Source organism: Anomaloglossus baeobatrachus, chromosome 2, assembly GCF_048569485.1.
Source record: "Anomaloglossus baeobatrachus isolate aAnoBae1 chromosome 2, aAnoBae1.hap1, whole genome shotgun sequence".
Classification (NCBI taxonomy): Eukaryota; Metazoa; Chordata; class Amphibia; order Anura; family Aromobatidae; genus Anomaloglossus; species Anomaloglossus baeobatrachus.
Window position 1 is genome coordinate 348,215,830 of NC_134354.1, and position 27,342 is coordinate 348,243,171.

Genomic DNA, 27,342 nt, shown 5'->3' on the forward strand with positions numbered 1-27,342 from the left:
AGACAGGCCAGAGTTAAATTTGCTGAAAAACACCTCATGAAGCCAGCTCAGTTCTGGAAAAGTATTCTATGGACAGATGAGACCAAGATCAACCTGTACCAGAATGATGGGAAGAAAAAAGTTTGGAGAAGAAAGGGATCGGCACATGATCCAAGGCACACCACATCCTCTGTAAAACATGGTGGAGGCAACGTGATGGCATGGGCATGCATGGCTTTCAATGGCACTGGGTCACTTGTGTTTATTGATGACATAACAGCAGACAAGAGTAGCCGGATGAATTCTGAAGTGTACCGGGATATACTTTCAGCCCAGATTCAGCCAAATGCCGCAAAGTTGATCGGACGGCGCTTCATAGTACAGATGGACAATGACCCCAAGCATACAGCCAAAGCTACCCAGGAGTTCATGAGTGCAAAAAAGTGGAACCTTCTGCAATGGCCAAGTCAATCACCAGATCTTAACCCAATTGAGCATGCATTTCACTTGCTCAAATCCAGACTTAAGACGGAAAGACCCACAAACAAGCAAGACCTGAAGGCTGCAGCTGTAAAGGCCTGGCAAAGCATTAAGAAGGGGGAAACCCAGCGTTTGGTGATGTCCATGGGTTCCAGACTTAAGGCAGTGATTGCCTCCAAAGGATTCGCAACAAAATATTGAAAATAAAAATATTTTGTTTGGGTTTGGTTTATTTGTCCAATTACTTTTGACCTCCTAAAATGTGGAGTGTTTGTAAAGAAATGTGTACAATTCCTACAATTTCTATCAGATATTTTTGTTTAAACCTTCAAATTAAACGTTACAATCTGCACTTGAATTCTGTTGTCGAGATTTCATTTCAAATCCAATGTGGTGGCATGCAGAGCCCAACTCGCGAAAATTGTGTCACTGTCCAAATATTTCTGGACCTAACTGTATATACACACACACACACACACATATATATACATTTTATATATAAAATATATATATATATATATCAGTCATATGAAAAACTTTGGGCACCCCTATTAATGATAACCTTTTTTCTTTATAACAATTTGGGGTTTTTCAGTTTCATATATCTAATAACTGATGGACTCAGTAATATTTCTGGATTGAAATGAGGTTTATTGTACAGAAAATGTGCAATCCGCATTTAAACAAAATTTGAGTGCAAAAGTATGGGCACCCTTATCAATTTCTTGATTTGAACACTCCTAACTACTTTTTACTGACTTACTTAAGCACTAAATTGGTTTTGTAACCTCATTGAGCTTTGAACTTCATAGGCAGGTGTATCCAATCATGAGAAAAGGTATTTAAGGTGGCCACTTGCAAGTTGTTCTATTGAATCTCCTATGAAGAGTGGCATCATGGGCTCCTCAAAACAACTCTCAAATGATCTGAAAACAAAAATTATTCAACATAGTTGTTCAGGGGAAGGATACAAAAAATTGTCTCAGAGATTTAAACTGTCAGTTTCCACTGTGAGGAACATAGTAAGGAAATGGAAGTGCACAGGTACAGTTCTTGTTAAGCCCAGAAGTGGCAGGCCAAGAAAAATATCAGAAAGGCAGAGAAGAAGAATGGTGAGAACAGTCAAGGACAATCCACAGACCACCTCTAAAGACCTGCAGCTTCATCTTGCTGCAGATGGTGTCAATGTGCATTGGTCAACAATACAGCGCACGTTGCACAAGGAGAAGCTGTATGGGAGAGTGATGCGAAAGAAGCAGTTTCTGCAAGCACGCCACAAACCAAGTCGCCTGAGGTATGCAAAAGCACATTTGGACAAACCAGTTACATTTTGGAAGAAAGTCCTGTGGACTGATGAAACAATGATTGAGCTGTTTGGTCATACAAAAAGGCATTATGCATGGAGGCAAAAAAAAAACGGCATTCCAAGAAAAGCACTTGCTACCCACAGTAAAATTTGGTGGAGGTTCCATCATGCTTTGGGGCTGTGTGGCCAATGCCGGCACCGGGAATCTTGTTAAAGTTGAGGGTCGCGTGGATTCAACTCAGTATCAGCAGATTCTTGACAATAATCTGCAAGAATCAGTGACAAAGTTGAAGTTACGCACGTGATGGATATTTCAGCAAGACAATGATCCAAAACACTGCTCCGAATCTACTCAGGCATTCATGCAGAGGAACAATTACAATGTTCTGGAATGGCCTTCCCAGTCCCCAGACCTGAATATCATTGAACATCTGTGGGATGATTTGAAGCGTGCTGCCCATGCTCGGCGACCATCAAACTTAACTGAACTGGAATTGTTTTGTAAACAGGAATGGTCAAATATACCTTCATCCAGGATCCAGTAACTCATTAAAAGCTACAGGAAGCGACTAGAGGCTGTTATTTTTGCAAAAGGAGGATCTACAAAATATTTATGTCCCTTTTATGTTGAGGTGCCCATACTTTTGCACCGGTCAAATTTTGTTTAAATGCGGATTGCACATTTTCTGCTAGTACAATAAACCTCATTTCAATCCAGAAATATTACGGAGTCCACCAGTTATTAGATATATGAAACTGAAATAGCAGTTCCAAAAACCCAAAATTGTTATAAAGAAAAAAGGTTAACATTAATAGGGGTGCCCAAACTTTTCCATATGACTGTATAATATATAGTATAATATATATATATATATTATAATATATATATATATATATATATATATATATATATATATATATATATATATATATATATATATATATATATATATATATATATTATACTACCTTACGAAAAGTTAGGGATATTTGGCTTTCAGGTGAAATTTCAGGATTATGATAAAAAACGGACTCTAACCTTTTCAGGTGAACTTAATGTGACCTTCCCTAAACGTTTTGAATGCACATGTCCAATTCTTCAATGTTTCACTGCTTTTTCCACATCTTTCTGTTCTCTAACAAGCAGCCTAATGGCAAAATTCACAACAGGTGTTTGTTGCATGAATCCCCCAAATAAATTTTAGAGTGCAATTAGAATTGATATTAACCAGTCCTCCACTCATGCTGTTCACATTTTGGCAGCATGAGACCAAGAAGACACCTAACAATTAATCAATAGTACCTTGCCATTGCAAGGCTTTAAGCATGATGTTCTCAGTCAGATGTGGCCACTTAGCTAAAAATGTCATCAGCAGGTTGCAACAGAGATACAGAGAGACTGGAAGAGTCACACAGTCAATTTGCTGAATGAGGAACCAGTGGGCGTCAGTGCTGTTCACTGATTAAAGTCAATTCGCACTGAGCAGAAATGATGGTCACCAGTGATGTTGAAACCGTCAAGGAGGGCGCTATGCATCAGCCACTGTCGTCACTAGACGAGCCTTTGGTGGAGGTGAAGTTACAATGTGGGCAGAGGTGTCTAGTCAATACAGAATTGCCCAACACTTTGTGAGTGGTACAATGAAAAGCACCAACTACTTGAGTAACATCATTGAACCAGTCATTGTGCCTGTGCATGAACAACACCGGCCTCATTCCATCTTTATGGAAAACAATGCTCCAGCTCATCAAAGTCACATCATTAGGGATTGGCTGTTGGAGACTAGGTCTGCACTTTGTCCAGACCTGAATCCCATAAGAAACCTGTGGGATCAGCTGAGTCGCCATATAGAGACTCGTAACTCTGTAACCCAGCACCTCAATGACCTGAGAGCTGCCCTTCAACAAGAGTGGGAACATTTTTCAGCAGACAATAACTCAACTTGTGAACAGCATGAGACGTCATTATCAAGCTATAATTGATTCTTTGATGCTCAAGGCCATGGGACAAGTTATTGAGACACTGACATTTTGAGGGGTATACCCAACACTATTGTTGGCTTTTGTTTCAATAAATTGCTTGTGATGAGGAAATCGCCATTTCATGTTTCTACTTAAATGCCCTACTTCATGATAAAATATCACTGTAGTGTGAACTTTATACATTTTACATAAATTACACTTGAAGGCCAAAATTGTCTAACTTTTTGTGAGCTGTGTCTATGTATGTATAATATATAATTTTATAATGGTTTTTGATTTTTATTCTTCGATCCGCCATACGGTTCCGGATATGAGGGCCCTTTTTATATCATGCAAGTTTTTACAAGGGGGGCTCATAAGGTAGCAATTTCAGGGACTCTTAAAGACACCCCCCCAGAGAATCAGGGCCACGCCCCCTTGTAACGGCCATAAAAATAGCACTAAATAGGACCCATATCTCTGGAATGTCCTAAATAATATTCAGGACTCTTTGATGAGCATATGGATCAATATTTTTCTGAGACTTTAAGAGAAGTACATTGACTTGCTGGGGCCTTACTCTCGCCAACTTATTTTATGTATGTTGATTTAGCCTACCATTTGTGTACTATTTTGCCTGGATATTTATGGGATTTTTTTTCCTACCGTATTTATTAGTGTTTTTTGTGCATTCACTCTACTTCAACTATCCCTATGACCATATGCATGGTTCATTGTTGTTGTAGTCAGTTACTGCTCTAATATATGGTTGGTGCTTAATTTTAGGCCTTTCAGACCTTAGATTTATCCTTTGCTCTCACTGAGTATAAGTGGATAATAGGGTGTCTAGGGACAGCCAACGTTGAGAGGGGGTGCCACATCGACTCCTAGGGTGCCAACCTCTGCGGCTAGGCAAGTTCTGAGATAGGGTGATTAGGGACAGTTCCTCTCCTCCGCCCCCTCTTTACATGCCTGGCTACTCCCAGTCAGTATACACACCTTTTTTTTTGCATTTTTAACCTTATAGTTGTCATAATATGGACTTTTTTTTTAGATGCATTAATAAAAGTTAGATGTTAAGAAGTTTTTTTCTTTTTTGCACCTATTAAAGTAACCCTCCTGCTAGCGATGACTGTTCATCAATATATAGGAAACCTCTACTTTTCCTGGTTTTGGCTTCAAGCACGATTTCAAGCGATGTGACTGCTCATAGACTGGAGATATTAATAGGACTGTAAGGGTGAATGTAGGGCTTTACATTTTCCTATGTACAGTATAGTATGGCATGAGGGTTTTTTTCTAGACTATTGTCCTTTTTTGGAAAAATGAATCAAAACCGTTAATCCATTTTTCCATTTCAGATATGGATCGATCCACTGAAGGACATCAGAAAACAAGTGCATGGTATGTATATGCATGTGTGGTTGAGGTCCTATTTGTTGAAGGTTGGGTTGAGCTGAAATGCGGCAGGTTTTTATATATTGATTCAAGTAATAAAGTGACTTTAGTTAACACTACAGCATTATTAAGCACCTTGCAGTGGTTTCCCCACCAAGGCACCTTCTGATGGGAGTTTGTATGGTTTGCCAATTCAATCTGGCTCACATGGGATCAATTTGGGATAAAAGCCATGGGAAATATATTTCTTCTCTTTAGGATTTGTTCTTTGTTTTGGCTTTTTAAAATAAATGAAGAATCAGATTACAGCATGCGTGTCAGCTTGGAAACGATCTTTTCTCTAGAAATAAATGTTAAGGGTACATGCCCACGATCATTGTTTGCAGCGTTTTGGATGTAGAGTGTTTTTCACTGCGTCCAAAACGCTGCGTTGTACTGTACAAGCACAGTGGATTGGATTTCTAGAAATCCCGTGCCCACTGTGCTTGTTTCTTTTGCAGCAAACACTGACTTGCGGTGTGACTTTCCAGGCCGCAGCATGTCAATTGTTTGCTGCGGAATTGCATGCGTCCTCCGTAGGGAGAACACAAGCGAGGAGACCGCAACAAACTGAACTCTGATCGTGGGTACAAGCAGCTGCGGTCTCCTGCGGAGGAGACTCACGGAACCCGCAGGTCAGGACCCGCTGCGTCCAGGAGTCCTGATCGTGTGCACATGCCTTAAAACTACCAAGTTAGGCTAGTTTCACACTTGCGTTGGACGGCTTCTGTAGCATTGCGTTGTGTGACGGATGCAACGGATGCGTTGCATATAGTGGCACAACGCAATGCTACGGATCGTACAAAATAACGGAAAGCGTTATTTATTTATTATTTTTTTTCTTCTTTACAGTACCGGCAGCCGACTATTGTGAACGATCAGCTGATCGCTCTTAATAGCCGGCAGCCGAGCGCTCTCACATGCCGGCGGCCGGGCGATCAGCTGAGTGCCTTGACATGCCGGCGGCCGAGCGCTCAGCTGAGTGCCCTGACATGCCGGCGGCCGAGCGCTCAGCTGAGTGCCCTGACATGCCGGCGGCCGAGCGCTCAGCTGAGTGCCCTGACATGCCGGCGGCCGAGCGCTCAGCTGAGTGCCCTGACATGCCGGCGGCCGAGCGCTCAGCTGAGTGCCCTGACGTGCCGGCGGCCGAGCGCTCAGCTGAGAGCCCTGACATGCCGGCGGCCGGGCGATCAGCTGAGTGCCTTGACATGCCGGCGGCCGGGCGATCAGCTGAGTGCCTTGACATGCCGGCGGCCGAGCGCTCAGCTGAATGCTCTGACATGCCGGCGGCCGAGCGCTCAGCTGAGTGCCCTGACATGCCGGCGGCCGAGCGCTCAGCTGAGTACCCTGACATGCCGGCGGCCGGGGGATCAGCTGAGTGCCCTGACATGCCGGCGGCCGAGCGCTCAGCTGAGTGCCCTGACATGCCGGCGGCCGAGCGCTCAGCTGAGTGCCCTGACATGCCGGCGGCCGAGCGCTCAGCTGAGTGCCCTGACATGCCGGCGGCCAAGCGCTCACCTGAGAGCCCTGACATGCCGGCGGCCGAGTTCTCAGCTGAGTACCCTGACATGCCGGCGGCCGAGCGCTCAGCTGAGTGCTCTGACATGCCGGCGGCCGAGCGCTCAGCTGAGTGCCCTGACATGCCGGCGGCCGAGCGCTCAGCTGAGTGCCCTGACATGCTGGCGGCCGAGCGCTCAGCTGAGTGCCCTGACATGCCGGCGGCCAAGCGCTCAGCTGAGTGCCCTGACATGCCGGCGGCCGAGCGCTCAGCTGAACGTTCGGCCACCGAGAAATAAAATAAAGTTTGTGATTTAAAAAAAAAAAAAGAGAGCATTCGCAGTGAAAAATAAAGGTTTCCGCTGCTCAAAAAAACGTTACATGCAGCGTTCCATCCGCCCGACGCAGCGTCATAATAACGACGCTGCGTCGTCCAGCGGATGCAACGCTGACACTTGCGTTACAGTGCGTCGTCCATACAAGTCTATGAAGAATAGCGCAGTGCGTTAACGGACTGCCCTATTCTCCACAGTGACGGACTGCGCTGAACGCAAGTGTGAAAGTAGCCTTATATAGGTGCTGTTGGAGGCTAGATAAGAGACAGCAATACAGTGAACCCATTATTTTATTAGTAGGCAGTGTATTTCACTATCAAATTAATATCTATATCAGGCTAATTCAAAAAGACATTATTATATTAGAAGCTAAATGTAAAATCACATGAAGCCATGGTGAAAAATGTCACCAGTAATCGCACAGCAGTTGTCAAAATCCCTCTTTCTGGACTGTGACTGGACCCAAAAATTAATATTTGTTCGGGGAAAGTGATGTGTGAGAATCAGCCAAAAGTTGGTTGTTTTTTAAAGTGTATTAATAAATTGTCAGACTTTATCCACAATTCTTTTCTGTAACAAGAATAAATGGGTGCAGTGGCGGGTAATGGTTGAATTTTAATATCTTTCCTATGACTACGATTTTCAGTCTGAGTTTAGTGACATTCATTGTTGTCGCATAAGTTACTAATCCATTTTACACCAACACCTATTTTTAGAAAAGTGAATGTGAGCAGTGATCTTCACTTGTTTAGAGGGCCCACTATCGCCCCCAGCTGAAAAACCTACATTTTATCGCTTTAGGGCAAAATGACATAATTGTAAATCACAGCAGAGGTGCCCAATGTGTGGAGTGGGGCTCCCTCCAGGTGATACGCTCCATCACACACATGGTAGATGATCACTATGTTACATAGCAGTTATATGTGTCTAAAAGCTGCTGACGTGGAGCTCCAGTTGCTGCTTTTTACATGTTAAATGCCGCTGTCAGCCTCTAAGAGTGGCGTTCAGATAGAGTGCTCGTACGCACAGGCTCTCGTCGGCCACCTACGACCTGATGCCGGGGTATCGATGGGTTAGCATGGCAGCCGGAGACCATTGATTACAGCCCTGGTACTCCTCTGAAGCCCAGACCATGATTTGTCCCTAATGGAACTAAAAAATAAAGTCTAAATTAAATTGAATAAAGCCCCTTTTAACCATCCCAAAAAAATAAATTAAACAATTTTGGTGTAGCAGTGCCCATAAAAGCTCAATATATCAAAATATAAAATGTATTAACGCCCCCAAAAATCAAAGCAGCAGAATTTTGTTTTGGGGGAGGGGTAAACCCACCACCTTACAAAATTGGAATAGAAAGCAATCAAAACATAGATACCCCAAATTACTATCAAGAAAACTATCTGCTCACCACACTAAAAAAAAAAACAAACACACACACAAAGGTCAACCGGGTCTTGGAAAATGGTTACACAAACGTTTTTTTTTTCCACACTATCCTTTGATTTTTATCTATACTCGCTTGGTATGGCTACAATTGGACTAACCGGAAATCATATCGCCAAGTCCTTTTTTTACATTAAAATAAATACCACAAAATCGAAATCCAAAAAACAATGGTGGAATTCCATATTTCTCACCACTTAATCCCACTGGGATTTTTTTACAGTTTCTCAGTACATTGTATCATAAAATGGATGGTGTCTTTCAAAACTACAACTCATGCCGCAAAAAAACAAAGCCCACATACAGCTGTATTGACCGGAAAATAAAGTTATGGTTCTTGGAAGAAGAGGAAGAAAGAGATGAAGATTTATTAAGCTAATGAAAGTGCTGCAGATTTGATCAATAGAGAAGTCTTTTTAGTAAAGTTAAGAAAAAACTCTTCCAAAAAATTAATTCCCACATCATTCCTTAGCACTGCTGTAACACAGTAGACATAGCTGTAATGATTGTCACCTTGTGAATATAATCTTAACGATGATGAAGAGCTCACATCTCCAAGTCTTAAGGCCCAGTCACACACAACGACTTACCAGCGATCCCGAAAACGATGCGACCTGATGGGGATCGCTGGAAAGTCGCTGGGAGGTCGCAGGTGAGATGTCACACAGTCAGATCTTACCAGCGATGCAGGAACGATACAGGTTGCAGTAGCGACCTGTATAACGATCTCAGCAGTCACTGTGACCCTGTCACACAGTGTCACACACAGCGATGTGTCCTGCCCAGCAGGACATCGCCTTTGAAGAAAATGGCCTGGACCATTCTGCAACGACTAGCGATCTCACAGCAGGGGCCTGATCGCTGGTAGATGTCACACATAACGAGATCGCTAACGGGATCGCTACTGCGTCACCAAAACGGTGACTCAGCTGCGATCTCACTAGCGATCTCGTTATGTGTGACGGTACCTTTTTATAGTGGGACTAAAAAACAAACAAAAGCTATTGTGCAAAAATTAAACAAAAAAAGAAGGGAATTTTGTTTACTTACCGTAAATTCCTTTTCTTCTAGCTCCAATTGGGAGACCCAGACAATTGGGTGTATAGCTATTGCCTCTGGAGGCCACACAAAGTATTACACTTAAAAGTGTAAGGCCCCTCCCCTTCTGGCTATACACCCCCAGTGGGATCACTGGCTCACCAGTTTTAGTGCCAAAGCAAGAAGGAGGAAAGCCAATAACTGGTTTAAAGACCAATTCAATCCGAGGAAACATCGGAGAACTGAACCATACCACATGAACAACATGTGTACCCGAAAAAACAGAAAAACCCCGAGAAAACAGGGCGGGTGCTGGGTCTCCCAATTGGAGCTAGAAGAAAAGGAATTTACGGTAAGTAAACAAAATTCCCTTCTTCTTTGTCGCTCCATTGGGAGACCCAGACAATTGGGATGTCCAAAAGCAATCCCTGGGTGGGTAAAAGAATACCTCATGATAGGGCCGTCAAACGGCCCTCTCCTACAGGTGGCCAACCGCCGCCTGAATGACTTATCTACCTAGGCTGGCGTCTGCCGAAGCGTAGGTATGCATCTGATAATGCTTGGTAAAAGTAAGTAGACTCGACCAGGTGGGTGCCTGACACACCTGCTGAGCCGTAGCCTGGTGCCGTAATGCCCAGGATGCACCCACGGCTCTGGTAGAATGGGCCTTCGGCCTTGAGAGAACCAGAAGCCCAGTAGAACTGTAGGTTTCAAGAATTGGTTCCTCGAGCCCCCGAGCAAGGGTGGATCTGGAAGCTTGCGACTGTTTACGCCGACCAGCGACAAGGACAAAGAGTGCATCCGGGTGGCGCAGGAGCGCCATGCGGGAAGTAGAACCTGAGTGCTCTCACCAGAACCAACAGATGCAAATCTTTCTGAAATTGATGGACTGGACGAGGACACAAAGAAGGTGAGGTGATATCCTGATTGATATGAAAATGGGATACCACCTTAGGGAGAAATTCCGGAACCGGACGCAGAACTACCCTGTCCTGGTGAAGGACCAGGAAGGGAGTTTGTATGAGAGCGTTGCTAGCTCGGAAACTCTCCTAAGAGACGAGACCGTTACTAGAAGGCCACTTCCCGTGAAAAACGGGAAGGGAGACATCCTTCAAAGGCTCGAAAGGCGGCATCTGGAGAGCAATTAGAACCTTGTTCAGATCTCAGGGCTCTAACGGCCGCTTGTACGGAGTGCTGAGAAGACAAACTCCCCGTAGGAACGTGCGTACCTGAGGAAGTCGTCGTTTCTGAAAAAATACAGATAGCGCTGAGACTTGTCCCTAAAGGGAACTGAGCGACAACTCATTTTCCTACCTAGATTGCAGGAAGGAAGGAAACATAGACGATGCAACCGGCCAGGGAGAAACACCCTGCGCCGAGCACCGAGATAAGAACATCTTCCACGTCCTGTGGTCAATCTTGGCGGACGTTGGTATGCTAGCCTGTCTCATGGTGGCAACCACGTCCTGAGGTAATCCTGACGACACTAGGTTCCAGGACTCAATGCCACACCATCCGGTTGAGGGCCGTAGAATTCAAATGGAAGAATGGCCCTTGAGACAGCCAGTCTGATTGGTCTGGTACCACAACATCCTCGGCCAATTTGTAGCGACGAGGATGGCGCGGCCGCAGTCGGTCTTGATCTAGCGCAGTACTCTGGGCAACAATGCCAGAGGTGGCACCTAAGGTAGCTGGAACTGCGACCAATGCTGAACTAAGGCGTTTGCCGCCAGAGCTCGATGATTGTGAAACCGTGCCATGAAGCTGGCACATTGTTGTTGTGCCGTGACGCCATTAGATCGACGTCCGGCCTCTGTCAGCGGCGCCAGATCTCCTGAAACCCGTCCGGGTGAGGAGACCATACTCTTTCGGCCACACCCCAGCGACTTAGGAAGTCAGCTTCCTAGTTTCCACACTTGGGATGTGAATTGTGGATATGGTGGATGCCGTGTCTTCCACCCACATCAGAACCTGCCGGACTTCCTGGAAGGCTTGCCGGTTGCGCGTTCTTCCTTGGTGGTTGATGTATGCCACCGCTGTGGAGCTGTCCGACTGAAGTCGGATATGCTTGCTTTCCAGCCGCTGTTGGAAGGATTGTAGGGCAAGATACACTGCTCTGTGTTCAAGAACATTGATCTGAAGAGTGGACTCTTGCTGAGTCCACGTACCCTGAGCGCTGTAGTGGAGAAAAACTGCTCCCCACCCTGATAGACTCGCGTCTGTCGTAACTATCGCCCAGGACGGGGATAGGAAGGACCTTCTTTTTGACCAAGAGGTGAGAAGAAGCCACCACCGTAGAGATTCCTTGGCCGCCTGAGAAAGAACGACGACTCTGTTGAGGGACGTCGACTCCTCGTCCCATTGGCGGAGAATGTCCCATTGTAGTGGACGCAGTAAAACTGCGCGAAAGGAACTGCCTCCATTGCTACCATCCTACGTAGGAAGTGCATGAGGCGTCTCAATGTGTGCGACTGGTTCTTAAAGAAGAGCTTGCAGCCCGTAGTGAATGCTGTTTGTCTAGCGGCAGCTTCACTATCGCTGAGAGAGTAAGAAACTCTATGCCTAGATATGTTATCGATAGGGTCGGGGTCGGATCTGACTTTAAAAAGTTGATGATCCACCCAAAACTCTAGAGAGTCTCCAGCGCAACGTTCGGGCAGTGTTGGCATGTTTCCTAAGAGAGTGCCTTGACAAGTAGATCGTCTAAATACGGGACCACAGAGTGACCCTGAGAGTGCAGGACTGTGACTACTGCTGCCCTGACCTTGGCGAAGACCAGTTGGACTGTCGCTAGCCGGAAGGTAGAGCTACGAACAGAGGGTGTTCGTCTCCTATAACGAAGCGTAGAAACGCTAGTGCTCTGGATCAATCGGCACGTGTGGATAAGCATCCTTGATGCCTAATGATGCTAGGAAATATCCTTGGGACCTTGAGGCGATGACATGGCGGAGGGATTCCATCCGGAACCGCCTGGTGTCCACGAGCTTGCTGAGCATTTTTAGATCCAGAACGGGACGGAACGGCCCGTTGTTATAGGTACCGCAAAGAATTTGGGGTAAAAACCGTGACCTTGTTCCTGAAGAGGAACGGGGGTCATCACTCTTTCTGCCTATAGAGTGCACCCTGTTTGCAGAAGAGCAGCGGCCCGGCCGGGAGGTGGAGAAATTCTGAAGAATCGAGTTGGAGGACGAGAAGTGAGCTCTATCCTGTACCCGTGAGACAGAATGTCTCACACTCAATGGTCATTGACCTATGGCAGCTAAATATCGCCAAGGCGGGAGAGCCTGCTACCGACCGAGGCCGCAAGTCATGAGGAAGCCGCCTTGGAAGCGGGTTTTCAGACTGTCGCTTTTTTGGGCGAGACTGAGCCCGCTAAGAATCTTAGCTCCTCTGATCCTTTTGAGTCCACATTGGACGAGGAAAAATGGGACCTGCCCGAGCCTCGAAAAGGCCGAAAACCCCGACTGCCTCTTGCTCTGTTGGGGTTTGTTGTGTCCGGGCTGAGGAAAGGATGAATCCTTACCCCTGGACTGTTTGATGGTTACATCCAACGCTCACCAAACAGTCGGTCAGCAGAAAAAGGCAACTGGTTAGGCAACCTTTTTTGGAAGCAGAATCTGCCTTCCCTTCACTTAACGAGCAGACCAGGCTCTGCTTAAAAACACGGAGTAGCGGAGGCTACCGCCGCACGGTTCGCAGAGTCCAGGACAACCTGAATCGCGTAAGAAACAAATGCAGACATTTGAGAGGTTAAGGATGCCACCTGCGGCACAGATGTACGTGTAACCGTGTCAATCTGTGTAAGACAAGCTGAAATAGCTTGGAGTGCCCCAAGGGAGAGAATGCCGGAGCCAACGGTGCGCCGACAGCCTCATAGATGGCTTTCGACCAGAGATCCATCTGTCTGTCAGTGGCATCTTTGAGTTTGCAGTTCCATCTCCCACTGCAACTATGGATCTAGCTACAAGCCTGGAGATTGGAGGATGCCGCTCGGGACATTGGGTCCAGTCCTTGACCAAGTCAGGGGACAGGGATAACGTGTATCCTAAGCCGTTTGGAGAAGCGCATATCTGGATAAGCGTGGTGTTCCTGGACTGCCTCTCTGAAGGCAGAGTGGTCCAGAAAAATACGTGAAGCTGACTCCTCCACTGGAGGAGCTGTGAGAAATAACCCACATTCTATAGATGGACGCTATAAGATTATTTACTATGGCGTCACAATCAGGTGTATCCAGATTGAGAGCGGTCTCAGGATCAGAATCCTGAGCCGCTACTTCCGCCTCATTACACAGCGAGTCCTTCTGTTAGGACCCTGATGAAACCGAGGCCGCTCATAGCGAGCCCCTTAGGCTGTCTGGGACTGACGTCCGTGCAGAGCCGTGACTCTGGGATGCGTGTGACATTCCCGGAGCTGTTAGTTATTCACACTGAGGGGGGCCATGGATCAATGATTCAACAGTGCCCATATTGTGAGAGACATGTCCGGACTGCTAGGCTTCTAGTATCATAGCCATAGTCTCAGAAAAACTGTCAGTAAATACTGCAGACACCGTCCTCATCCCCTGGCCATTAGTGCATACAATGGGAGTCTATGTACCTGCCGGCCGTATAGCCGTACATGCTGTACCAGCTGTATAGAAAAACATGTGGTTCTGCACCTTTGTTTTACACAGAGAATATGCTGATAACTCCTCCGCATAATCCAGGAGGGTATATACAACGTGCGACCAAACAGTGCAATGTATATAGTACAAGCATATCTATAAGTGCACTTCTGCACTAGTGGGGTTAGCACCACAGGTGCTGCTTAACGCCTGTTACAGCGATTGTGTGACTATCAGAATGCCAGGGTCTTCCACACTTGTCTCTGTATCGTACAGAAACTGACACTAATGGCTGCCGGTGTCCTTGTAGAGAAGGAAGCCGTGGGCGTGCCTGAGAAAGTGCGGGAATCCGGATTCACAGTGCACACAGTGAGAGGGGTGGAGTATGCAAAACATACTCCAGCTCTCAGCTCTGCTCTATGCAGCGTCACGCCCCTACCCTGACTGTCAGGGCTGTGGGCGGTAACGAAGGGAGACTAGGCCCAGAAGCCGGGGACTCGAGTTAACAGCGCGGCCGCCGTAAAAGCGCGGGCCGCGCTGAAGTCCCCGGCGCACCACAAGTGCCAGCCGCGCCGCAGTTCCAGCGGCCGGCGCGACCGATTCATAGAAGTGGCCAGCGTCCCGCCCCTCTCCTGACTGGCAGGTCTGGGGGCGGGAACGAACGGAAGCAGGCCGCAAAAGCCGGGGACTCTAGTTATCAGCGCGGCCGCCGTAAAAGCGCGGGCCGCGCTGAAGTCCCCGGCGCACCACAAGTGCCAGCCGCGCCGCTGCCAGCGGCCGGCGCGACCGATTCCTGGAAGTGGCCAGCGTCCCGCCCCTCTCCTGACTGGCAGGTCTGGGGGCGGGAACGAACGGAAGCAGGCCGCAAAAGCCGGGGACTCTAGTTATCAGCGCGGCCGCCGTAAAAGCGCAGGCCGCGCTGAAGTCCCCGGCGCACTACAAGTGCCAGCCGCGCCGCAGTCCCAGCGGCCGGCGCGACCAATTCCCATAAGTGAGCCTGCTTCAGCAAAGCTGAATGAGGCCATGGCACAGGCGCCGCAGCGCTGATGTCCCCCGGCGCACTACAACACCCAGCATGCTGCGGTGTGAGCGCCAAATGCACGGGGACACAGAGTACCTTGAGGAAGCAGGGCCATGTCCCTGATGTACTCCGCTCCATCCAGCATCTTCTCCAGGGGCTGTAGATGGAGCACGGTCTCAGTGCCTGGAGACCGGTAAATCCCACTTCACCCAGAGCCCTGTAAAAAGGGATGGGGAAGGAATCAGCATGTGGGCTCCTGCCGCCGTACCCGCAATGGGTACCTCAACCTTACAAACACCTCCGACATACAGTGGGGTGAGAAGGGAGCATGCTGGGGACACTATATGTGTCCTCTTTTCTTCCATCCGACATAGTCAGCAGCTGCTGCTGACTAAAAAGTGGAGCTATGCGTGGATGTGTTGCCTCCTTCGCACAAAGCACAAAACTGGTGAGCCAGTGATCCCACTGGGGGTGTATAGCCAGAAGGGGAGGGGCCTTACACTTTTAAGTGTAATACTTTGTGTGGCCTCCAGAGGCAATAGCTATACACCCAATTGTCTGGGTCTCCCAATGGAGCGACAAAGAAAAGTGCATCCCCGCAGAATTAACCCCGTTTTTTAATCTGATTTAATAGTGATGCATCATACACTGCAGATCGGTACGCAGAGCGGTACCGTGGCCTGAATAAGAACGGTGACTCTGTACACATAGAGCACGGGCTTGGCTGTACAATCAACACTTCCATGACTGCTTTGTCCACACTCCCTTTTCTCCAGCACCATGCTTGTCAGTTTCCGCTCAACCCCAGTCCCTCCTAAACACAAGGCAGTAGATGTTTTTAGGATGGTCACTGTGTCCTCTGTCTATGGACTAAACAAGATCCAGGCATTATTGGAGAGTGACACAAGACCGCCTCTAAACACGGCAGAACCAAGCATCTGAGAATAACCATGGCAGTCGGTAGGTTATCCTCCATCTCCAGCCATGTGGCATCTCACTTACTTTGCTACTACTGTAATCCCAGCAAATTTTCCACATACAATTCTACTTCATCAGTATATGGGAATGCCATCTATGTCCACACAAGACATTTCTGCTATGGTATTTCCACACTAAATAGTACAGAAGTGCTGATATGCTGTAGATTTATCACAGACTTTCTTTGTGCATTGCAGTGGGTGACTCCCATAGTGAAAACCTACAGGACAGATATATACTACTGCGCAATATGCACCTTGTATTTTGTAGTATCTCCTCAATAATGCTTCACTATCAATACTTCAGGCTGAAAGAAGATTGCCTATCTCTAATATACTGACCAAGGTTATGTGCCCACTTAAAGAGAATCTGTCACCAGGTTTTTACCATCTAATCTGAGAGCAGCATAAGGGTAAGTTCACACAGTGCGTTTTTGCGCGTTTTTCGGGTGCGTTTTTGGCCTCAAAACTGCATGACTTTGCTTCCGCAGCAAAGTCTGAGTTTTCATTTTTGCTGTCTGCACACAACTTTTTTTTTTTAAGCTGCGTTTTTTTAGCTTAAAAAAAAAAAATGGACATGTCAATTCTTTCCTGCGTTTTTCTGCGTTTTCCCCCCATGCAATGCACTGGAAAAGAGAAACCAAGGGAAAAATTGTGAAAACATACCCTGCTGTAACTAAATAAAAGCATAGTGCATATAAACATAGGGTACTTAGTAAACACTGTTTTTGATCAAAAAAAGCATAAAGCTATCCCACCAACGCCAAGGTGTACCCAGTTGGGATCAGGGCCGGATTATAGGCAGGGCAGGCGGGGCTCCAGCCCCGGGGCCCCCACCAAAAGAGCTTTTAAGGGGGCCCCCACCACCAGGGCCATACTTGCCACTAGGCACCCGTCAGCATTTTTTTTTCTCTTCACACCCTCTCCCCCTCCATAAAGACAGTCTAATAAATCAGCTGTATTTTCGGGGGGAAGGGAGCGGTGGCGCACCGCCATTTATTTGTATCTGCGTCTTTAAGATGCAAAAACAAACTGCAGGCACGGGACGTTGATTGACCCTGGAAGTACCAGCGATTGCACTTCCGGGGTCAGAGGTGTGTCAATGAGCTCCCTGCTATGTGCTGCAGCCATTATGGGCGTACCCAGCGAGGGGCAGGGGGGGCAGCTGTCCCCCCCTAGAAGCAGGGACACGGTGTAGTGGGCCGCTGTATCTGCTGTCACCGCTGCGCTCCTCCGCAGTGTGTGCATGCTTGCCCGACACACTAGCTGCAGCAGGAGGCAGTGCGCTGTGCTGTGCCAGCTCTGCAGTGTGCTGCTGTGTGCCCGGCATGTACACACTGCAGAGGAGCGCAGCAGAGTCGGTGCCGGTGACCGCAGCTTCCTCCTTCCTATTCAAATGTATTTTACTTTCAGACGTAAATACATATGAACAGCGCGCCGGGGCTGGGCCCCGCCCCCGATGTGCAGCAACGTGATGAGAACAGCACCTTGCTGACGTCATCACAGTGCTGCGGGCGCCACACAGGGGACATCAGGCAGCAGTAAGCGCTCCATTGAGGAGCTGAAGGGGCAGTGTAATTTGTCTATGTAGGGGGTGATGAGGGTTGCATTGTATTGTGTGTGGGGAGAGGGGTAATGGGGGGTGCAGTGTATTGTGTGTGGGGGGAGGGGTAATGGAGGGTGCATTGTGTGTGTGTGTGTATAGGGGTAATGGGGGGGTGCATTGTGTGTGTGTGTAGGGGGTGATGGGGGGTGCATTGTATTTTGTGTGTGTGTAGGGGATGATGGGGGGTGCATTGTGTGTGTGTGTGTGTGTGTAGGGGGTGATGGGGGGTGCATTGTGTGTGTGTGTAGGGGTGATGGAGGGGTGCATTGTATTGTGTGTGTGTGTGTGTGGGGGGGGTTGATGGTGGGTGCAGTGTGTTTATGTGTGAGTGATGGGTGGGTGCATTGTGTGTGTGTGTGTGTGTAGGGAGTAATGGGGGGGCATTGTATTTGTGTGTGTGTGTGGGGGGGTGATGGGTGGTGCATTTTGTGTGTGTGTAGGGGGTGATGGGGGGTGCATTGTGTGTGTGTGTGTAGGGGGTGATGGGGGGTGCTTTGTGTGTGTGTGTGTGTGTGGGGGGGAGAGTTGTGGGGGGTGAATTGTATTGTGTGTATGTGTATGGAGTAATGGGGGGTGCATTGTATTTATGTGTGTGTGTGTGTGTGTGTGTCAGAGCTGTGTGTGTAAGAAGCAGTACTGTGTGTGTATATATGAATTAGAGCAGTCTGTGCGGCCCCCCCAGAACTATATGGGTCCCCTAGAGCAATATGTCACCCATCCCAGTAATGAGTACACTACCAGAGCTGTTTGCCACTCCAGTAACGTCTATCCCCCTGTAGTTTTTCTTACAAAAAAAGCCGATTTCATGCGCTCTGGCTGCTGCCCCCACCATAGACAGAGCGGGAGCTGCATCCATAGCGCACGGAATAATTGACATGCTCATTTTATGAATGCACAGATTTGGGTCAACATTTTAGCACCCAAATCGCTGCGTTCATTAAAGCAACGTGCGCACGTAGCATGCACAATCTTCATAGATTGTGCAGGGGACGCAGGACTGCAGTGCTATACGCAGCGTAAATGCATGGAATTACGCAACGTGCGCACGAGCCCTAATGCGTCTGTGTCTGCATGTATGTCAGTGTATATGACTATGCATATATTTGTCTGTTTATATGTATTTTTCTGAATTTGTCTTCAAATATGTATATGTACATATGCCTGTATGTGTATGTGCGTGTCTGTGTGCGGATGGGGTCCACTGAGACTCTGGCTGCCTTAACATTGGGATCAATAAAAAATATGTGAGTAACTCTACTTTCTGTGTATAAGTGACGGCTGTGAGTGATCCTGGACTGTGTCTGTATTGTACTGTGTGTATAAGTGACGGCTGTGAGTGATCCTGGACTGTATCTGTATTGTACTGTGTGTATAAGTGACTGCTGTGAGTAATCTTGGACTGTATCTGTATTGTACTGTGTGTGTAAGTGACTGCTGTGAGTGATCCTGGACTGTGTCTGTATTGTAGTACTGTAAATCTGAATGTGGCAGAACAGGATAAGATAAATGTTCATTGGATTTATATCTAAATGCTACAGTTCGCGCTCTACTGTTATGGCTAAAAATGTTAACGTTATGGGGCCCCTACCAGATTTTCTGCCCAGGGGCCCCCACCAACCTTAATCCGGCCCTGGTTGGGATAGTACCTACACTCTCTAATATTAAAACCTTACCATGGGTCTAAAATAGGCCTCAATGTGGCTAAGGGCTGAGAGCGACCGGGTCCCAACAGGACACACACAGTCAGGGGGATTCACAGAATGAAATGTCCAGCTCACCAAGAGGGAGGGCCACACCCCATTTGTACTGAATACAAAAAAAAAAAAAAAAACTACATAAAAACAAAAAAGTGAGCCGGAGTATGAGATGGTATACATGGAGCTTGTGAGCTCATGTTCACACTGGCCATTAGACAAAGAGAAACCAAGGGAAAAATTGTGAAAACATACCCTGCTGTAACTAAATAAAAGCATAGTGCATATAAACATAGGGTACTTAGTAAACACTGTTTTTGATCAAAAAAAGCATAAAGCTATCCCACCAACGCCAAGGTGTACCCAGTTGGGATAGTACCTACACTCTCTAATATTAAAACCTTACCATGGGTCTAAAATAGGCCTCAATGTGGCTAAGGGCTGAGAGCGACCGGGTCCCAACAGGACACACACAGTCAGGGGGATTCACAGAATGAAATGTCCAGCTCGCTGAGAAGGGGGCCACTCCCTGTTTGTACTGAATACAAAAAAACTACATAAAAACAAAAAAGTGAGCCGGAGTATGAGATTGTATACATGGAACTTGTGAGACCATGTTCACACTGGCCATGAGACAAAGAGAAACCAAGGAAAAAATTGTGAAAACATACCCTGCTGTAACTAAATAAAAGCATAGTGCATATAAACATAGGGTACTTAGTAAACACTGTTTTTGATCAAAAAAAGCATAAAGCTATCCCACCAACGCCAAGGTGTACCCAGTTGGGATAGTACCTACACTCTCTAATATTTAAACCTTACCATGGGTCTAAGATAGGCCTCAATGTGGCTAAGGGCTGAGAGCGACCGGGTCCCAACAGGACACACACAGTCAGGGGGATTCACAGAATGAAATGTCCAGCTCACCAAGAGGGAGGGCCACACCCCATTTGTACTGAATACAAAAAAAAAAAAACTACATAACGCAGAAAAACGCAGAGATCAAAAACGCACCAAATCGCAGTAAAAACGCATGCTTTTTTGCCGCGGGTGCGTTTTTGCCGCTTTTTTAGCGGCCAAAAATGCACAAAAACGCAGCGTCATAAAAACGCAGCGTGTGCACATAGCTTAATATAGAGACTGAGACCTTGATTCCAGCGATGTGTCACTACTGAGCAACTTGCTGTAGTTTTGATAAAATCACTGTTTTAATTGGTAGAAGGCTAGTAGACTATATTAATGAGCTCTTTGTAGGCCCACCACTGTGTACACAGCATAGGCAGAAAGCTCCAAAGAATCTGTCACAGTGGTGTTTATAGGGTTATACAGACCTCCTCTTTCAGAGGACTGTTAGATCTACAATAGATAAAAGTGATTTTATCAAAACTACAGCAAAAAAGCCTGGTTTGGGATACATCACTTCAATCGTGCTCTCCGCCCCATTATCATGCAGCTGTCAGAAGCAATAGCAAAACATGGTGACGGGTACGGATTCATGCAGGTGGCTGTTAAAGTGGATGTTTTTCTGGCATATTGCTGCCGCTATGTAGGAGAAAAAGTGATGAAAGAGTCGGCTCAGCACAAATCCAATAAAATATAAAAAAATTTATATAATAAGGTATAATCTGCATACAGGTGAAACTTTACGCGTTTCGGACCTATATCATAAAAACAAAAGGGTCCTTAGTCACAAGTCGTTATGACTAAGGACCCTTTTGTTTTTATGATATAGGTCCGAAACGCGTAAAGTTTCACCTGTATGCAGATTATACCTTTGTGTGATGTACTTCCAGGAATGATTATTTTAAGGAAATATTAATAAAGAAAAATTTTTCACATTTTATTGGATTTGTGCTGAGCCAACTCTTTCATCACTTTTTCGCCTGTTATACCGGCTAGGACTGACCGGCAGGCTCGTGCACTTTGGAGGATTACTAGGAGTTGGAGAACAGGTGAGCTGAAAAATCTCCCCCTTTTTTGCTATGTAGGAGACCATGCCCTGAAGACTTGTCCTGATTACATACAGATGTCCTGTGTGGGCAACTTCTGATACATAAGCCTAGTGTCCACCTCAGTTGGCCATATTCAGGACTGATACATAAGCCTGGTGTCCACGTCAGTTGGCCATATCTAGGACTGATACATAAGCCTGGTGTCCACCTCAGTTGGCCATATTCAGGACGGATACATAAGCCTGGTGTCCACCTCAGTTGGCCATATCTAGGACTGATACATAAGCCTGGTGTCCACCTCAGTTGGCCATATTCAGGACTGATACATAAGCCTGGTGTCCACGTCCGTTGGCCATATCTAGGACTGATACATAAGCCTGGTGTCCACCTCAGTTGGCCATATTCAGGACTGATACATAAGATTCATAAGCTTGGTGTCCACGTCAGTTGGCCATATTCAGGACTGATACATAAGATACATAAGCTTGGTGTCCACGTCAGTTGGCCATATTCAGGACTGATACATAAGATACATAAGCCTGGTGTCCACCTCAGTTGGCCATATTCAGGACTGATACATAAGATTCATAAGCTTGGTGTCCACCTCAGTTGGCCATATTCAGGACTGATACATAAGATTCATAAGCTTGGTGTCCACGTCAGTTGGCCATATTCAGGACTGATACATAAGATACATAAGCCTGGTGTCCACCTCAGTTGGCCATATTCAGGACTGATACATAAGATACATAAGCCTGGTGTCCACGTCAGTTGGCCATATCTAGGACTGATGCATAAGCTTGGTGTCCACCTCAGTTGGCCATATTCAGGACTGATACATAAGATACATAAGCCTGGTGTCCACGTCAGTTGGCCATATCCAGGACTTTTTTTCCGCTGCTGGTTGTGACCAAGATTCTTTTCATGTCGTTAGTGGCAGTCTACAAAATGTCAGTTGTTCCACGTTTCCTTACACAAATGCGCCTTATCTTAAACCATCTTGCGTTATACAATTTGCCATTATGCTTCCTGCTATTCAGGAATAAAAACCGTGAATCATTTGTTTTTGGATTTCTTTCCTCCTTGGGATCCTATGGGTGACAAATGGCCATTAACATCTCGCACCATACGTTAACAACATGTCAAGCTTTTGGAGAAATAGAAGGACACATCTGTACTACAGGCCATATAAAATCGGCCTTTTAACTAGATTGTGTCATGGCGGGGGTGATGTCCTCATGCGCTAGGAACATGTGCCCACATATACAGTAATAAAACTAGTTTTAGCTTAGTTGTGCTCTCATTTTTCGGCTTTGTAATCAGCATGATGCAGCTTAGTGATGATGGGATGGGAGGGGTTGTTAAACCTTTGGCACAGATCTCTGTGGAAATGGTTAGCTGGGAGGGAGCGGACAACACTGATCCCTTTCCAGATGGCTCAACGGCCTCTAGATTTAAGCCTCTTTAGCTGATCAGTCGTCCGTGTTGTGTTGTTTCAAGATGAGTTTGCACCATAAGCTGGCCTCCTTTCCCTTTGTCTATGCCCCCTTTTCTGCCAGTGATATATTGTTATGCTCATGTCCCTTTTTTTATTTTTTATTTTTTTAATCGTGTAATTGGAATTCTATATGTTATAGTTGGTGTATTTGACAAAAGTATTGGCACATAAATTTATTTGTGTATATAGATGGTGTAGAACAGTTCAGGCAGCCCCAAATCAGACCTCTAGTTGTCTGGTCTCTGGGCTGATCGCATTCCCAGGCCATGTTTGTAGTGCTCAAATCCACACCGCATCTGTGCAGGAAAAAATAATTACTGCAAAGGCACATTAGTGTGGTTATGCCTAGAAAGCTGACCGAGCACCTGCCATCAAAGCCGCCCCAGTTTTCACTACTTTCACTGTGCGGCAGAATGCAGAGACATGCAAGGCACACCCTGGGCCACGTTTGTGTTTACTCAGTGTCTTAAGTTTTCACTTCTACTTTTAGTGAGTACAGTGTGCAATTTCCTTGTTGCACAAACAAGTGTTATTTGTTATGCATCAGCTGCAAGAATTCACTAAACTCAGGCTAAGTTCACATGTGCAGTAGTCATCTGTTAGAACAGATCCAGCGGCAATCTGTTGACAAAAAAGTTGTCCAAACATAACTTTGTCAGTTTTGAGAAAATAGATTTTGGCAGGATACATTTTTTATTATGGTAATTTATGGAAAACGGATCTATTAACTGATTGCTACTTAGCCATCCATTTTGCTTTTATTATTGATCATTATTATTATTTTTCTTTTTTATTATTATTATTATTATTATTATTGCGCCATTTATTCCATGGCACTTTACAAGTGAAAAGGGTATAAATAATTTTTTTATTTAGCGCTAACATTCTGCAGCGCTTTAAATACATCAGGAACACTGTCCCCCCATTGGGGCTCACAATCTAAAGCCCCTATCTGTAGGTCTGAAAAGTGTGGGAGGAAACAGAAGAAATAAGAGCAAACATGGGTGGAACATACAAACTCCTTGCAGATGTTGTCCTTGGTGGGATTTGAACCACTGAGCCACCATGCCGCCCACTTAAAAGCAAGTACAATAATCCATGAACAATACAAGGCACAGACTGGTAAAGGAGGAGAGAGGACACTGCCCGCGAGGGCTCACAGTCTACAAGGGATGGGTGAGGATACAGTAGGTGAGGACAGGGCTGGTTGAGCAGTGGTGTACTGGTCTGAGGGTTATTGTAGGTTTGTTGGAAGAGGTGGGTTTACAGGTTCCTTTTGAGGCTTTCCACGGTAGGTGAGAGTCTGATATGCTGGGGTAGAGCATTCCAGAGGATGGGGGAGGTGTGGGAGAAATCTTGTATGCGATTGTGGGAAGAGAAGATAAGAGGGGAGTAGAGAAGGAGTGAGGATCTGGAGGTTGCATGCAGATAAGTACCAGGAGACTAGGTTACAAATGTAAGGAGGAGACAGGTTGTGGATGACTTTGTATGTCATGGTTAGTGTTTTGAACTGGAATCTTTGGGCAATGGGAAGCCAGTGAAGGGATTGGAAGAGAGGAGAGGTAGGGGAATAGCGAAGGGAGAGATGGGTTAATTGGGCCGCAGAGTTTAGGAGACTGGAGGGGTGCAAGATTGTTAGTAGGGAGGCCACAGAGCAGGAGGTTTCAGTAGTCAAGGCGGGAGATGATGAGGGCATGTACTAGTCTTCTTTGTTAAGGAAAGCACGGATCTGGGAGATGTTTTTAAGTTGTAGTTGGCAGGAGGCGAAGAGGGCTGGGATGTGTGGCTTGAAGGATAGAGCAGAGTTGAGGGTTACTCTGAAGCAACAAGCTTGTGAGACTGGGGAGAGTGAGCAGCCATCAACTTTGATAGATAGGCTTTCATAAATAAAGGATCAGTTTTTTGATTACTGGATCATTTTCAAATGGACGATAAATATAATTACGGTAATGGATCAGTTTTTTTATAGACTCCCATGTTAAAAACAAAAAAACAAAAAAAAACAAAACTCCTGCAAAAATCATTTCTTTCAAAACTGACATAAAAGTTGTGTTTGCACATTTTTACCAACAGCTGGTCATGTGAACTTAGGCTAAGCCTCAAGGATCGGGGACCTCTTTCCTTTTGTCTTAATACAAACAACTAGACCACAATGACATGTGATTTTGCCATAGTGGACAAAAGCCACAAAACATTGCTGCAATTTAGGCCATAGCTTCCAGCCATAGAGCAACGTAGCCACAGCCCATGACTTTTCTATGGCTGCAACGTTACTTTGGCATAGCCTAAAATTGTACTGTAAGAGTCTTAATAATTTTGCCCCCTAATGTTTTGCAGCGTATTCATCATTGTATAAGTGAAATGGAAGGCCGCTTTATATCTTACTCTAGGCCTAATCAGCGTCGGACTGGGGAGTCTGGGTCCCACCAGAGGATTTTACTCCAGGGGCCCACCCTACAGCGATATGCAAATACCTGTTAGCCATTATCCCCGTTATAGTGGAGCACTGACTGTAAAGCACAGGTGGCTCCTGCACATCTCCTGTACACACAATTACCATAGTTTGCAGTAAGGGGGATCTTTGGTGAAAACAAGTGATCACCGATCCACAGGTTAGGTAGGTGATCACTTATTAAATGAATGGATCAGAGAATGAGTGGGACATCAGCTCCACTTTCATGGGGATAAAAGTTGCACGATCGGTGCAGGTCCCAGCAATCTATCTCCACAGATGAATAAGTTATAAGTTATCACTTATCCTTAGGTCTCGTTCACACATTCAGTATTTGGTCAGTATGTTACATCAGTATTTCAAAGCCAAAACTAGGAGTGGGTGAAAAATGCAAAGGTGTTTCTATTAGACTTTTCCTCTGATTTTAAAACTCCTGGTTTTGGCTACAAATACTGAGGTAAAATACTGACCAAATACTCAATGTGTGCACGAGGCCTTAGAATAGGCGATTACTTAGCATATTTGTGCAGTATAATAGTCACAGGACGGGGAGGGGTTTAACATTCAAGTATTTAATCTCTACTGGAAATAATCTTCCCTTTATTGATAGAGAGAAAAAATGTCCTCCAGACACAACACAATGCACTCTACCAAGACCAATAATACCACATACAAGGGAGAAATACCGCCACACCGTGACCAATAACCTATTACCACCATATAGTAACCGAATACAACCACATACAAGAGAGAAATACCACCACATCATAATCAGACCACATAGTGACCGAATATTACCACATACAATGCAAAAATACATCAACACTATGACCAGACCACAAAAATGACCAAATAATCCCACATACAACAGTGAAATACCGCCACACTGTGGCCAGACCACATATTACCACCACACAGTGCCCGAATAATACTACAATAATGATCATGAATAAAAACCACAATACTAATAACACTAATATTACCATCAGGGCCATTATACACAAGAGCTCTTTATATAGTGTCAGTGTACAGGTAATACAGTGATCACCAGTGACATTATACACAGGAGCTCTGTATATAGTGTGTGTGTGTGTGTGTGTGTGTGTGTGTGTGTGTGTGTGTGTGTGTGTACAGGTAATACACTGACTTACCAGTGACGTGTCTAGCTGACGTTATTCAATTCATCTTCACTTTTCCTCTTCATCCAGCACTGACCGCCATTACTTCTTCCTGCCATGACGCGACTCTGCAGAAAATAACAGTCACCTATAGCCAATCACTCCCAGAGCACATTCCTCACTTTTCCCCCAATTTCTACACCATGGGTGGCACAGCACTGGGTTGGTGGCACACCATACTAGGGGCATACACAGCGACGGGAGGCTCAGAGCAGCGGGAGGCTCAGAGCAGCGGGAGGCTCACTGGAGGGGGAGGCTCACTGCAGGGGGAGGCAGAAGCGCTTACCTGGTGCCTGGGCGTCCTCTTTTTCCGTGCGGCCCCGGTAATGACAGATGTCGGTGCGGTGCTGAAGAACTCTTCTGCCTCAGTCCTGGCACTGCACTGTTCAAATGTGACCCAGGGAGCGTCGTAGACTATGTTTTGACAGAAAAATGTAACCCTATGCTTTACAGTTAGTCTCTAAAATCCTGCCGCCACTAAACTTAATGGAGGTGGGAGCTATAGGTTATTAATAGCAACTGTCAGTGGTTGCTATAGGAACAAAATAAACTGTTAGTTGAAGCTTATGCGTGAGGTTATATGATGTCGGTGGAGAGATGGATAGAGAGTCAGAAAAAGAGAGACAGACAGACAGATGGGCAAAGAGACAGCCCTGGAAAGAGACGGACGGGGAGAGAGACAAGTTAAACACCTCACATGCTAGCAGTTTAACTTCACATAAGCACAATTGTGGAGTACCAATTTTTGCTGCTATAGCAACTGGTGGTCTGTCATACGCCACAGCCTACCAGATCCCGCCAGAGGCGGGGCCTCATAGGCTACTTGTCAAGCATTGACTGGCTAGTATAATACACAGCAATTCCCAAATATTGCTCTGTATTAC

General features: G+C 46.1%; 1 protein-coding gene across 11 annotated transcripts in view; it reads left to right on the forward strand.

Moving 5' to 3' along the window:
* The window catches only part of LOC142291451 (protein 4.1-like), a 259,547-nt gene that overhangs the window by 128,173 nt on the left and 104,032 nt on the right, over positions 1 to 27,342 (forward strand). For all 11 annotated transcript variants that reach the window (XM_075335988.1, XM_075335989.1, XM_075335981.1 and 8 more), the window contains exon 5: positions 5,089 to 5,131. In XM_075335988.1, the coding sequence (XP_075192103.1) occupies positions 5,089 to 5,131 (43 nt within the window). The remainder of the gene's footprint in view (positions 1 to 5,088; positions 5,132 to 27,342) is intronic.